The following is a 13912-nucleotide window of genomic DNA, read 5'->3' on the forward strand; positions in this document are numbered from 1 at the left end:
TTTAAATAGGAATAATTTAGTTAATATTGTTAATATTACTTAGATTTATTTTAATAATAATTAAGTTAGTGGTGTTAGAGTTAGATAGGGTTAATATATATAATATAATTATATTAACCCTAATATAATTAGGGTTAATATATTTAATATAGGTGGCGGCGGTGTAGGGGGATTAGATTAGGGGTTAATATATTTAATATAGGTGGCGGTGGTGTAGGGGGATTAGATTAGGGGGTAATATATTTAATATAGGTGGTGGCGGTGTAGGGGGATTAGATTAGGGGGTAATACATTTATAATAGGTGGCGGCGGTATAGGGGGATTTAGATTACAGGCAAAAGAGCTGATTACTTTGTGACAATGCCCCGCAAAAAGCCATTTTAAGGGCTGGTAAAAGAGCTGATTACTTTGGGGCAATGCCCCGCAAAAAGCCCTTTTGAGGGCTGGCAATAGAGCTGGTTACTTTGGGGCAATGCCACGCAAAAACAGGTAGATAGACATTGCGCATGTGTTAGGTTATTAGCAGCTAGTTTAGGGAGTTACGGGGCTCCGATACACAGCGTAAGGCTTACTACACCTGCAATTTGTGGCGAGGTGAAAATGGAGTAAGATTTCTCCATTTTCGCAATGTAAGTCCTTACGCTGTATATTGATACCAAACTGCGCTGGTTTGGTATACCTGTCTATGGGCCAAAAAACTATGGCCGAAGGCAGAAATATACGAGCGTAACTTCTATGTTACGCCGTATATGTGATACCAAACCAGCGCAAATTTTGGCGTCGCCGGCTTTTGCGGGCGACGATTTATATCGGATCGGGGCCTTATTTTCATTCACTTCAAACTGAAGTTAAAAAGTTTACATCTACCTCTACAAGGTGTAAAAGTAAACAATGTCCTTTACGACTAGTATTACAAAATGTGTGAATAATTTTGTAAAACTAAATAGTGACAAATAAATAAAAATAATATCAGGTGTTAAACAAACATAACTCTTCCCCAATTTTCACCTAATGATCAGAAAGTTTTTAGAAGAAATGTAACACATTTTGCTTAGAAACTCTGATATAAAATACTTACAATTTTTGTATGACACCTTCACCTGTGATTAACTCAGCTGCAAAAGGCAAACAAATGTATTTAGCAATATATTAAATAAATATTCAATTTACATCTCTGTTAAACTCCTCAAGGTAATATTTTATCCTCAAGTTAATATTTTAATTCAATACATTTTCTTTATAAAATATTTATTATGTATTTAATATTATATTAAGATTATAGGTGCTATAGGTAGCAATACTAGTTTAGCCCTTTAGATTTATTAGAGACAGAGAGAGAGAGAGAGAGAGAGAGATTCCACATGTTCTAGGAGACAGATCACACTTGCACATACAAGAGCTTTAGAAGGCAAATAGGGCGGAGCCCTCTCATCTGATCCTGCAGAATGCTGGGAATTATAGTTCCCAGGAGGGGCCTAGAGAAGATACACTGTGCCGTTTGTCATGACAGCAGTGTGATGGGGCCTTCAGTTGCAATTTGCTTATAGTTCTCAGCCAAAAGATCCAGGTGTGGTAGGTCTGTGGCTTTACCAGTGACCTTCTCTAGTGTCACATCCCTCTTCCCACCCAGCACATTTGTTCTTATTTCAGCACTTCGTTTTCAGTACGGTCATGCCTGATATGGCTTCTGCTTGAAAAACAAATATATGTAATACATTTATCATTTTTATTAAATGTCAAAAGGAAACGTTCACGATTCATATAGAGTGTGCAGTTTTAATAAAGTTTCATATTTTCTTAATGTATTTTAACTCTTCCCTTGGTCTTCTTTGAAACGTATCTTTTGCCCATGAAAGCATACCGAGGTATGCTCTGGTGCATGCACGTGTTAGTTTTTTCTTTTTTAAATTGTAAGTTCTATCCAAATCATGAAAGTTTTTTTTAGTTTTGAATTCAGCTTTTTAATTTTTTTTTTACCGTCGGCAGATCTTAAGTATTTCTAGTCTCATACCCTCTCCTCATCTGCTGACAGATATGGATGAAGACTTTAAGGAATGCCTGCGTACATACGTATCAGATGTGGTTACTAGTGTCTGGCAGCGTGTCAAGTATGATGAAAGTGGAGTCGTTCTTACCTCGACCTACATTCCCGTCATGCTACAGGTATGTATGGAAAATATGTGCACAGAATTACATATAAACGGTCTGGGTGGATAACAACCATTGTGTTTCCTTGTAGGAGTTTGTGGAAATCCTCCAGAAGAATAAATATGGCTTCTCGTCTCCAATGGAGGTGAGAATTGTACAAAAATATGTTGTAAGTGCTCACAGTTATGTAAAACATTATTCATAACAGTTTTACATAGAACATATGTCTCTGGGACTGGTCCCCATGTCTGCAGCGCAGTCAGTCTGTTTTAAAGAATTCTTAAATTGCTTTTTACTCTTGACTGATTGTGTTAAAGGGACATTTAAAACTAAAATAAATGCTGGATAGAATGATGCATTCATAGGAAAGATTAGTCTAATAAATACATCTATGTGTTATTGTCAAAGTTTTATTAGTTGTTTAAATACTGACAAAAAGAATTTACAGGAAAAAGGGACAAAATAAATCATGAAAGTATATTTCAAAGTTTCTTTTAATATATATAATATATCAGTTTATATTACCATCTCAAACTATTTAGTGTCCCTTTAAATGTATTGCTACAGAACAAATAGCAGTTCTGATAGGTATACAATTGTCTTATGGTACCACACACCCACTGTATCAGGAGGTAACAACATCATAAGCAAGCAATAAAAATCTATTTGTTTTTATTGGCCAGTGTTCAGTCTGCTAGATTATTATATATATTTTATACATATTGCTCTCTGCTATCGTAAAACAAATTCTCAAATGGAAGAATTATCATAGGAATGAATGAACGAACAAAATTAATGCCATTTCTTAATTTGTTCATTCATTATTCTGCAGAATGAAGGGACTTTACTCAGAATAGCCAATCTCATCCGCTTGATTTGTGTCCAAAGGACATAACGCTACAATATGCAGTAGAACATTTTCTTATTGCCCTATTGTTTGTATATAACTGTTCAATCCCTGCGTAAGAGGGACAGCACACTATCTAAACCAATCGCTTGCACAAGTCAAGCTCAGGAGCGGAAGTGTTTACTGCTCTGAAGCTGACTTTTAACTATGTTCTTAAACCCTTGGAAGCTTTACTACTAATGCAAATAGTAAATTTTATAACTTCTTAGTAATTAGCTTTCTTTACTTACATTTAATCGTATATATATATACTGTAGTTCACTTTAAAACAAACTGTAAGGTAAATAAATATTAAGGACCAGATTACTAGTGGAGCGCAAAATGCGCTTCCATAGGCTCCAATGGGAGCCTCTTTCTTACGCCGGTAGACACGGCAGAGAACCTATGGCTGAGAAGGGGGTAAGTTGCGCAGCGATGGGCAGTAAAGTTTAAATATATATGTATGTGTATATATATATATATATATATAGTGAAATAGAACTGGATCCAACGGACGGCCTCCGTTGTTTAGTAATATCCAAGAACAGCGGCACACAGGAATTTTTCAAAGATCCGATTTAATTGGTAAAAGAGAAACCAGACGTTTCGGCTCTACCGTGAGCCTTTCTCAATGGTATACAGACCGGATCCAGTTCTATTTCACTGAATGTACTTTTCTCTGCTGAGCACCAGGTGGATGCTAAATTGGCGAGTGCCGTTTCCCACAACCTACTTCTATATATATATATATATATATATATATATATATACACACACACATCCCCTCACTTTAAGCCCTTAAGGCTGCGCTGTACAGTTATTATTTTATAAAATTAAAGATGCTACTTTTAATTTATTTTAAAGCGCAACACTACACTTTATTTTAGGAGCAATTGGGGCACATTTTTTAAATTAACCAGAAATCTGAGCTTTGGTTAATTTTCTGGGGGGTGCTAATTGCTACCACAAGCTTACGATAGCATTAACCAGCCACTTGTAATGGGCAAATTTGCCCGTTTATGGGTGCATGTTAAATTAGCGCTCCACTTGTAATCTAGCCCTATGTTTTATTTTCATTTAATTTCACCAATATCAAAAGTGGTAGTTTAGGAAAACAAATGCTAAACTATAGTTTTTCATTGACTTTATATATCCAGTAAGTGTTAGGTTCTACACTATTAAATTAATTGTTTGGTAAGTGCATAAAGATCAAGTTTTTTTGTGTTTTTTTTTTTTTTAAAGGGACAGTCTAGTCAAAAATAAACTTTCATAATTCAGATAGGGCATGCAATTTTAAACAACTTTCCAATTTACATTGATCATTAAAATTGCTTTGTTCTCTTGGTATTCTTTGATGAAAGCTAAACCTAGATAGGGTCATATGCTAATTTATAAGCACTTGAAGACTGCCCTTTTCCTACTGCTTTTTGATAGTTTTTTGTGTGCAATATAGATAATTGTGCTCACTCCCGTGAAGTTAACAAGAAGTCGGCACTGATTGGCTAAATTGCAAGTCTGTCAAAAGAACTTAAATAAGAGGGCAGTCTGCAGAGGCTTAGATACAAGGTAATCACAGAGGTAAAAAGTATATTAAAGGGACAGTCAACACCAGAATTGTTGTTTTAAAAGATAGATAATACCTCAATTACCTATTCCCCAGTTTTGCATAACCAACACAGTTATATAAATACACTTTTTACCTCTGTGATTACTTTGTAACTAAGCCTCTGCAGTCTGACCCCTTATTTCAGTTCTTTTGACAGACTTGCATTTTAGCCAATCAGTGCTAACTCCTGTAAATTCACGTGCATGAGCTCAATGTTATCTATATGAAACACATGAACTTTTACCCTCTAGTGGTGATAAACTGTCAGTGCATTTAGATTAGAGGCAGCCTTTAAGGTCTAAGAAATTAGCATATGAAACTCCTAGGTTTAGCTTTCAACTAAGAATACCAACAGAACAAAGCAAAATTGGGGAAAAAGTAAATCATGACTGTCCCTTTTAATATAACCGTGTTAGTTATGCAAAACTGGGGAATAAAGGGATTATCTATCAATTCTGGAGTAGACTGTCCCTTTAAGAATTAATATAAACTTATAGTGCTACACAATAGTAAATATTTTACTTTATAAATAAAATAGTTCACAGATGTTTTGTAATTAAAGTATTTACAGTGATTAATAGTTGTAAGTTTTTACATTATGTGCAGTGCAGAATGTTGTCATATGTCATTACCCAGTAATTAATTATGTTAATATTTTTTTAAATATATTTTTTAAGAATTTAAATGATAGTGTGTTTGTTTCCTACTGCTAGCATCTTGCATACAGTTCAGAATGTTCACAGCTGACTTTGCAAAAAGTTTTTTTTTTTTTTGTTTCTGTGCGCACGTGCCTTTGTCTGAGTTTGTGCATGCGCATGCGTGTGTGTACATGTAAATGTGTGTATACCCTAATCATGACCAGGTTCCAAATAACTTATTTCAGTGCCTGGATTTTATTTTTTTCATCCAGAGTGGGGGTCCCATTACTCATACTTCATCTTGTAGTATCTGTGTTTGTACTCAGTCACTGATTACCTGACTTCAGTAGTATTATCACGAGTAATTAGTTACATTTAAGAAAACCTTTGTATCTAATCATGCAGGCACGTGAAAGTTTGCCTATGAAGACTGAAAGTGAAACTACCCCATCAGAGCAGAAGCCTTCTTTCTCAGCAGTGCCATCAGCTGTGGGCAGCAGCGAGGAGCAACCTGGCCCTAGCAGCGAAATGTTCATCCTACCCAGAAAAATAAAGCGAGAGACAACAGAGACACAGCACGTAGAATTAGAAATGTTTGGATCAAGAGTTGAACTCCCATCTTGCTCACGTAGACTTTCCGTTAGGGACCCATATAGCAGCAACACTTCCAGCTCCAGTGCCGCAACAACTGCTAGTGGCGTCTTTCCAACTAACATATCTGCCACTTCTGTCGCCACAATCACCAGCAATGTTCTGTTGTTCACAACTCCCCAGAGTCATCAGCAGCAGGTTCTCAGTTTTGAGACGGTTTCCTCCCCTACATGTGATAACACTACCAGTAGCAGCAACATCAACACCAGTGGCATTGCAGTGCAGGAGCAAAGCATTAATACCTACTCAGTTTCACGACGAGTAGCAGCTGGCATAGAGCGCCGTAGTAAAGTGTGGGATCATTTTGAAAGTGTGGGAGATGGTAGCAGTGCAAGGTGCAAGTTGTGTGGTAAGGAAGTCAGTCGGGGGAAAGTAATGGGACATTTCACCAGTTCTGGGATGAACCAACATCTACGCACACACCACAGAGCGGTTTTGCTTCAGGAGACAAGTGGTGGCACTGGTAGTAACAACCGCAGTACCACAGCACCCACCGTCACCACTAGCAGTGGCATTAGTAGTCAGGGCAAAAGATGTGTTGAAGCTTTAGCTGCCTCTAGTGTTAATAGAGCAGTTTCCATGAAACAGGTGAGGCAAGGACATCAGTCCACCCTTGAACAATTTGGGGCTTTCAATTCAAGGGGTATGTCCAAGCAGCAGTCAAACAAGTTGACACAGTTGATTGGTCAGCTGATTGCTGTTGGAGGTGCTCCCTTCTCTATGATAGAGGGAGAGCCCTTCAGGCAGCTGTTAGAGGCTGTTGTTCCCCAGTACCACTTACCTTCTTGCTCCACCATTAAAAGGAATGCAATACTATCACTCTATCATTCCTGTGTAGCACTGTTGAAAGAAGAGCTGTCTAAGGCTGCTGGACAGAGTGTGCACTTCACATCTGACATATGGGTTGCCCCTACCGTACAACATGCCTTTCTGTCTCTTACAGCACACTGGTGGCAACCCAAAGTCTCAGGGGAGGGAGCTACTGGTGCTGCTGCAGGAACATCACATGATGAGAGGGTTGGAAATGGATCAAGGGTGCCTCTAAGATATCGCTCTTTTCTCCTTCATGCTAAGGTTATGGATCAGAAGTATAACTCAGCTCACATTTTAGCAGCACATAGGAATATGCTGGCACAGTGGGTTGGACAACAGGCAGGCACATCTGTTAAAATGGGTTTTGTGGTGACCAAAAGGGAAGCAAACATGGTGAAAGCATTAAGAGATGGTAACTTTGAGGTTTTACCATGTGCAGCACATATTCTCCATCAGGTGGTAAGGTCTGCCCTTCCATCTGAAGGTCATGGAGGGCTGGCCAGCATTATTGAACGTTGTCGTAAAATTGCTGGATATGTCCACCAAAGTGTAAAGGCAAGCAAACTACTGAGGGAGGAGCTAGAAAGAGCAGGTCTACCCCAGCACCATCTACAACAAGATGTGGCCACTCTGTGGAACTCTACCTTGGAGATGCTAGAACAGATCCTGGAGCAGCAGCAAGCCCTTCAATCCATGTATTCCAAGCAGAACATTGGGGTGACATGTCCACTGGGTAGAGACGAATGGACAACAATAGGGCATGTTGTGACAGTCCTCAAGCCATTCAAGGCTGTCACTGAATATTTAAGCCAAGCCACTGCCAGTCTGGGTCAGGTTATCCCCTTATTTACTCACCTGATAAATAAAATGAACACTTTCCTGGACAACAGTGAGGCTTTATTCGGCAATGGGGTATGTGTAGAAGTTACTACCCTCATCATGAATCTGAAGGAAGAGCTAAAAATGCACTTGCACAGCCTTGTAGAAAACAACCCACAGTTCATGCTGGCCACCTTATGTGACCCAAGGATAAAGGACACGCTGGCACACAGGAGTAACACCCTGCCTACTTGGAGGGAGAAACTTATCCACATGGTTCATGAGCTGCAGCGGAAGAGAGGGATGCTAAGGGAGGAAGAGGTGCAGGAGTTGGGCTTACCTGAGGAAGCTCCCTGCAGTAGCAACCAGAGCTCTGTCCAAAAGTCTTCCTCCCAATCCTCAGAAAATGTCCATGGACACTGTGCAACCCAAGAAAGCAGAGCATCATCATTTTGGGCAGAGGCCCTTAACTTTTTGGTTGGAAACGATGCCCAAAAACCTGACAGTAGTGCCTCAGAAATGGTTAAAGCCTACCTCTCAGAACCTCCAGTGCCACCAAATGCTGACCCCTTAACTTACTGGGATCGGAAAAATAGCGTCTGGCCTGCCCTCTCCTTGGTTGCCCAGGAGCTTCTTTCATGCCCACCCAGCAGCATCCAAAGTGAGAACGTTTTCTCTATTACAGGCAATATCCTTGATCCTCAGCATGAGCATTTCTCCCCACACCTGGTTGAGCAGATGGCCATCTTAAAATTCAATATGCCCAAGCTGGGATACCCATCTTTACATTTTCAGGCAGACTGAAAAAATATTTTGTCACATTCTGCAAATGTAACGAATTAGCCCACGTATAGTTTGTATGAGTTTTTTTAGCTGTATTGTTTCTCACCTGATGCCAGGGTATCCTGATTACTGGCCTGGGACATGCTGGAGTAACACATGACTTGAGCAGCCCTGTTTGTCATTCCCCATTAGCTGTAAAATATAGACCATCATGGTGCTTCTACTCGCCTGGGTACTCACACATGCATTAGCTGGTTTGTGGTTATCACTGTGGTGATTTTAGCGCTGCGTGATCAATGAGTGTTGTATTTATGATCTCCCTCGACCACAAATAGGTTAAAGCTTTCTCAAATTACTGTAAATATTCACAGCGCCCTTTTCCCTTGTTGCCTAACTGTATAAATCATTCTGTTTCTGTCACTCACTGCTAACTGACTGAATTTGACTTTCTCATGTGCATACCCAGTTACTTCTGCTTACCTGCTGTTTTTCTTTTACAAGCTATGACGAGTCCACGGATTTCATCCTTACTTATGGGATTACGCCCCCTGTTCAGCAGGAAGTGGCAAAGAGCACCACAGCAGAGCTGTATATATAGCTCCTCCCTTCCCTCCCACTCTAGTCATTCTCTTTGCCTGTGTTAGTGATAGGAAGAGGTAAAGTGAGGTGTTAGTTATAGATTCTTCAATCAAGAAGTTTTTTATTTTAAAATGGTGCCAGTGAGTACTATTTTTTTCAGGGAGAAATCATCAGTCACTTAATCCCTAGGAGGAGTGGAGACATCTTATTTTTCTGCCCTGATGTTAATGACCTTAGCAAACATTATCTAAGATCCGGCTGGTTTTCCACTGAGCAGTTGAAGGTAGTCTAAAGAAATATCTTCAGTGTAGAGAACCGTGTCATGCTACAAGCAGCATTTAGGTATGTTCAGTCATTTGTTTCTGGGGAGACTTGATACATAAGAACAGGCTGACATTTTTCCCTAACTGGGGAGGGATAATCAGTAGGCACTATAGAAATGGAAATGGTGTACCTGGATTCCCTTTTATATTGATATTTAACAGTGTGTTTGATATTTCACTTATATATATGTGGGCTGACGCTGGGAGATGCGGTTTGCTGTCCATGAGCTGGTGTTATTAGGTCAAAAAATAACAGGCCTGGGAGAGAGCTATATTTATGGTTGTTGCGCTTTTATTGTTAAAGTGTGTATTATAAGGGGCACATGGTGTTTTTTAACATTTATGTTGGGATATCCGACATGTTGGTTTTCGGCCCATGCGGGACTCAGTGCGGCTCAAGTTACGCCCACGGTGGGCGGGGCCTAATTTTGCACGCTCAGCTGCGCAGTCTTCATCCGGATCTAGCAGCAAGGTCCTGGGCTCCGGTGGGGACTAAGTTATTTTGTACTCCAAGGGTACAGAGGGACTTAGGAACGCTATCTAAGCCGAAGCAGTGTGATCTGGGGGCAGGTAGGCGCCACAGCAGACCTGTGGCGAGGTGCAGGGGCTTAAAGTGTTGATAAAGTTGATAAACTGGTTAAACTTCATAAAAGTTGATATTATTTGATAAATAACATTGCCAAACAAGTGGTGCAATATTGTAAAGTCTATTTGGACACATAAGGGGAAAAATTGTTGCGCTTTTATTATTTAAAGGTGCAGTACACGTTTTAGTTCAAATTTTTTGTCTATGTAATTTGACTTCAGAGCTCAATATATAAAGTAAAGAACGACTATTATTGCTATTGTTAGTCTGTTTAACATGTCTCAACTTGAGGAAAGTACTTGTTCTATGTGTTTAGATGCCATTGTGGAATCCCCTCTTACTTTTTGTCCCTCATGTACTGAAAGGGCCTTACAATGTTAAAGAGCAGATTTTCTTTAAGGAAAGTGTGTCTAAGAATGCTTCTCAGTCTGATGAGAATCGGGGTATGCCGCTACTTTCTCCCCAAGGGTCACAACCTTTTAACGCCCACCCAAGCGACGCCGGGTTCTTCAACCGCGTCCACTTCATTTACACTGCAGGATATGGCTGCAGTTAGCGCGTAGAGCATTATGGTTAAAGTCTTGGTCTGCTGATGTGTCATCTAAGTCAAAGCTTTTGGCTATTCCTTTCAAGGGGAAAACCCTATTCAGGCCTGACCTGAAAGAAATCATTTCTGACATTACGGGAGGTAAGGGTCATCTCCTACTTCAGGATTAAGCAGTTAAACTGAGGGGTAAACAAAATAATTTTCGTTCCTTTCGGAACTTCAAAGGAGTCCCCGCTTTTCTTTCGCTAAACAGGAAGGGAATTTTGCTCAAGCCAAGACCGTCTGGAGACCCAACCAGGCTTGGAACAAAGGTAAACAACCCAAGAAGCCCACTGCTGCTCCCAAGACAGCATGAAGGGGCGGCCCCCGATCCAGGACTGGATCTAGTAGGGGCAGACTTTCTCTCTTTACCCAGGCTTGGGTAAGAGATGTTCAGGACCCCTGGACACTGGAAATCGTGTCCCAAGGGTATCAACTGGAATTCAAAAATTCTCTCCCAAGGGGGAGGTTTCTTCTTTCACGATTGTCTGTAGACCAGATAAAAACAGAGGTGTTCTTACGTTGTGTAAAAGACGTCTCTACTATGGGAGTAATTTGTCCCATTCCAATACTGGAACAGGGGCAGGGGTTTAACTCAAATATTTTCGTAGTTCCCAAAAAAGAGGGAACGTTCAGACCCATTTAAGATCTCAAGAGTCTAAACAAGTTTCTCAGAGTCCCATCCTTCAAAATGGAGACTATTCGAACAATTCTACCATTGATCCAGGAGGGTCAATATATGACTACCGTGGATTTGAAGGATGCATACCTTCATATTCCTATCTACAAGGATCATCATCAGTTCCTAAGGTTTGCCTTCTTGGACAAACATTTTCAGTTAATGGCTCTTCCTTTCGGGTTGGCCACAGCACCCAGGATCTTCACGAAGGTTCTAGGGTCCCTTCTGGCGGTTCTCAGGCCACGGGGTATTGCAATGGCGCCTTACCTAGACGATATTCTGATCCAGGCGTTGTCTTACCTTCTGACAAAGTCTCATAAAGACTTGGTTATGTCCTTTGTGAGGACTCACGGGTGGAAGGTGAATCTAGAAAAGAGTTCACTAATTCCACAGACAAGGGTCCCCTTCTTGGAAACTTGGATAGATTCCATATCCATGAAAATTTTCTTGACAGAGGTCAGAAAGTTAAAGATTCTGAATACATGCCAAGCCCTTCAGTCCAATCCTCTGCGATCAGTGGTTCAGTGCATGGAGGTAATAGGATTGATGGTGGCGGCAATGGACATCATTCCGTTTGCTCGTTTTCATCTCGGACCGCTACAACTGAGCATGCTCAGGCAGTGGAATGGAGATTATGCAAATGTGTCTCATCAGATAGATCTAGATCAGGAGACAAGAGACTCTCTTCTTTGGTGGTTGTCGCCGGATCATCTGTCCCAAGAGACGTGCTTCCGCAGACCCTCATGGGTGATAAAGACAACGGACGCCAGCCTACTAGGTTGGGGTGCAGTCTGGAATTCCCTGAAGGTGCAGGGTGTGTGGACTCGGTCAGAGTCTCTACTTCCAATCAATATTCTAAAATTGAGAGCAATATTCAATGCGCTTCAAGCTTGGCCTCAGTTGGCTTCAGCCAAATTCATTAGTTTTCAGTCGGACAACATCACGACTGTGGCTTATATCAATCATCAGGGAGGAACAAAGAGTTCCTTAGCGATGACAGAAGTATCAAAGATAATTCGGTGGGCGGAGGCTCACTCTTGTTATCTGTCAGCAATCTACATCCCAGGAGTGGACAACTGGGAAGCGGACTTTTTAAGCAGACAGACGTTTCATCCAGGGGAGTGGGAACTCCATCCGGAGGTCTTTGCCACCCTGATTCTCAGATGGGGCAGACCGGATTGGATCTGATGGCATCTCGTCAGAATGCCAAGCTCCCAAGATATGGATCCAGGTCCAGGGATCCTCAGGCCGAACTATTAGATGCCTTGGCAGTACCTTGGTCGTTCAGCCTAGCTTATGTGTTTCCACTGTTTGCTCTCCTTCCCCGGGTGATTGCTCAGATCAAACAGAAGAGGGCTTCAGTAATTCTAATCGCGCCTGCGTGGCCTCGCAGGACTTGGTATGCCGATCTAGTGGACATGTCTTCTCTGCCGCCGTGGAAGCTTCCATTGAGGCAGGACCTTCTCATTCAGGGACCCTTCCAACACCCGAATCTAGTTTCTCTGAGACTGACTGCTTGGAGATTGAACGCTTGATTTTATCTAAGCGGGGGTTCTCTGATTCGGTCATTGATACTTTGATTCAGGCACGTAAGTCTGTTACTAGAAAGATCTACCATAAGATATGGCGTAAATATCTTTATTGGTGCGAATCCAAGGGCTACTCATGGAGTAGAGTTAGGATTCCCAGGATTCTGTCTTTTCTCCAAGAAGGATTGGAGAGAGGGTTATCAGCAAGTTCCTTAAAGGGACAAATCTCTGCTTTGTCTATTTTACTACACAAACGTTTGGCAGATGTTCCAGACGTTCAGTCTTTTTGTCAGGCTCTAACCAGAATCAAGCCTGTGTTTAGATCAATTGCTCCACCCTGGAGTTTGAATTTAGTTCTTAATGTTCTTCAAGGGGTTCCGTTTTGAACCCATGCATTCCATAGATATTAAGTTGTTATCTTGGAAGGTTTTATTTTTGGTTGCTATTTCTTCTGCTCGTAGAGTTTCTGAGCTTTCAGCGTTACAATGTGACTCGCCTTATCTTCTATTCTGATAAGATGGTTTTACGTACCAAACCTGGTTTCCTTCCTAAGGTTGTTTCAAATAAGAATATTAATCAGGAAATTGTTGTTCCTTCATTATGTCCTAATCCTTCTTCTAAGAAGGAGCGTCTGTTGCATAACTTGGACGTGGTCCGTGCCCTCAAGTTTTACTTGCAGGCGACTAAGGAATTTCGTCAATCATCTTCATTATTTGTTGTGTTTTCTGGAAAGCATAGGGGCCAGAAAGCTACGGCTACCTCTCTTTCTTTTTGGCTGAAGAGTATCATCCGTCTGGCATATGAGACTGCTGGACAGCAGCCTTCTGAAAGAATTATGGCTCATTCTACTAGGGCTGTGGCTTCCTCATGGGCATTTAAAAACGATGCTTCTGTTGAACAGATTTGCAAGGTTGCAACTTGGTCGTCTCTTCACACTTTTTCCAAATTTTCCAAATTTGATACTTTTGCTTTTTCTGAGGCTGGTTTTGGGAGAAAGGCTCTTCAAGCAGTGGTGCCTTCCGTTTAGGTTCCTGTCTTGTCCCTCCCTTTCATCCGTGTCCTATAGCTTTGGTATTGTATCCCATAAGTAAGGATGGAATCCGTTGACTCGTCATATCTTGTAAAAGAAAAGGAAATTTATGCTTACCTGATACATTTATTTATTTTACGATATGACGAGTCCACTGCCCACCCTGTCATTTCTAAGACAGGTAGTTATTTTTGTTATACTTCAGTCACCTCTGCACCTTTGGCTTTTCCATTCTCTTTCTAACTTCGGTCGAATG

General features: G+C 41.0%; 1 protein-coding gene across 4 annotated transcripts in view; it reads left to right on the forward strand.

The window, feature by feature from the left end:
- The window catches only part of LOC128642404 (RING finger protein 112), a 98209-nt gene that overhangs the window by 49922 nt on the left and 34375 nt on the right, over positions 1 to 13912 (forward strand). For 2 of the 4 annotated variants that reach the window (XM_053695170.1, XM_053695171.1), the window contains exons 10-11: positions 2033 to 2163; positions 2240 to 2293. In XM_053695170.1, coding sequence (XP_053551145.1) covers positions 2033 to 2163; positions 2240 to 2293 — 185 coding nt within the window. Of the gene's footprint in view, positions 1 to 2032; positions 2164 to 2239; positions 2318 to 5683; positions 8884 to 13912 lie in introns of those variants that run through there. The other 2 variants (XM_053695168.1, XM_053695169.1) reach the window with 2 other exon arrangements.

This window comes from Bombina bombina, chromosome 11, assembly GCF_027579735.1.
Source record: "Bombina bombina isolate aBomBom1 chromosome 11, aBomBom1.pri, whole genome shotgun sequence".
Classification (NCBI taxonomy): Eukaryota; Metazoa; Chordata; class Amphibia; order Anura; family Bombinatoridae; genus Bombina; species Bombina bombina.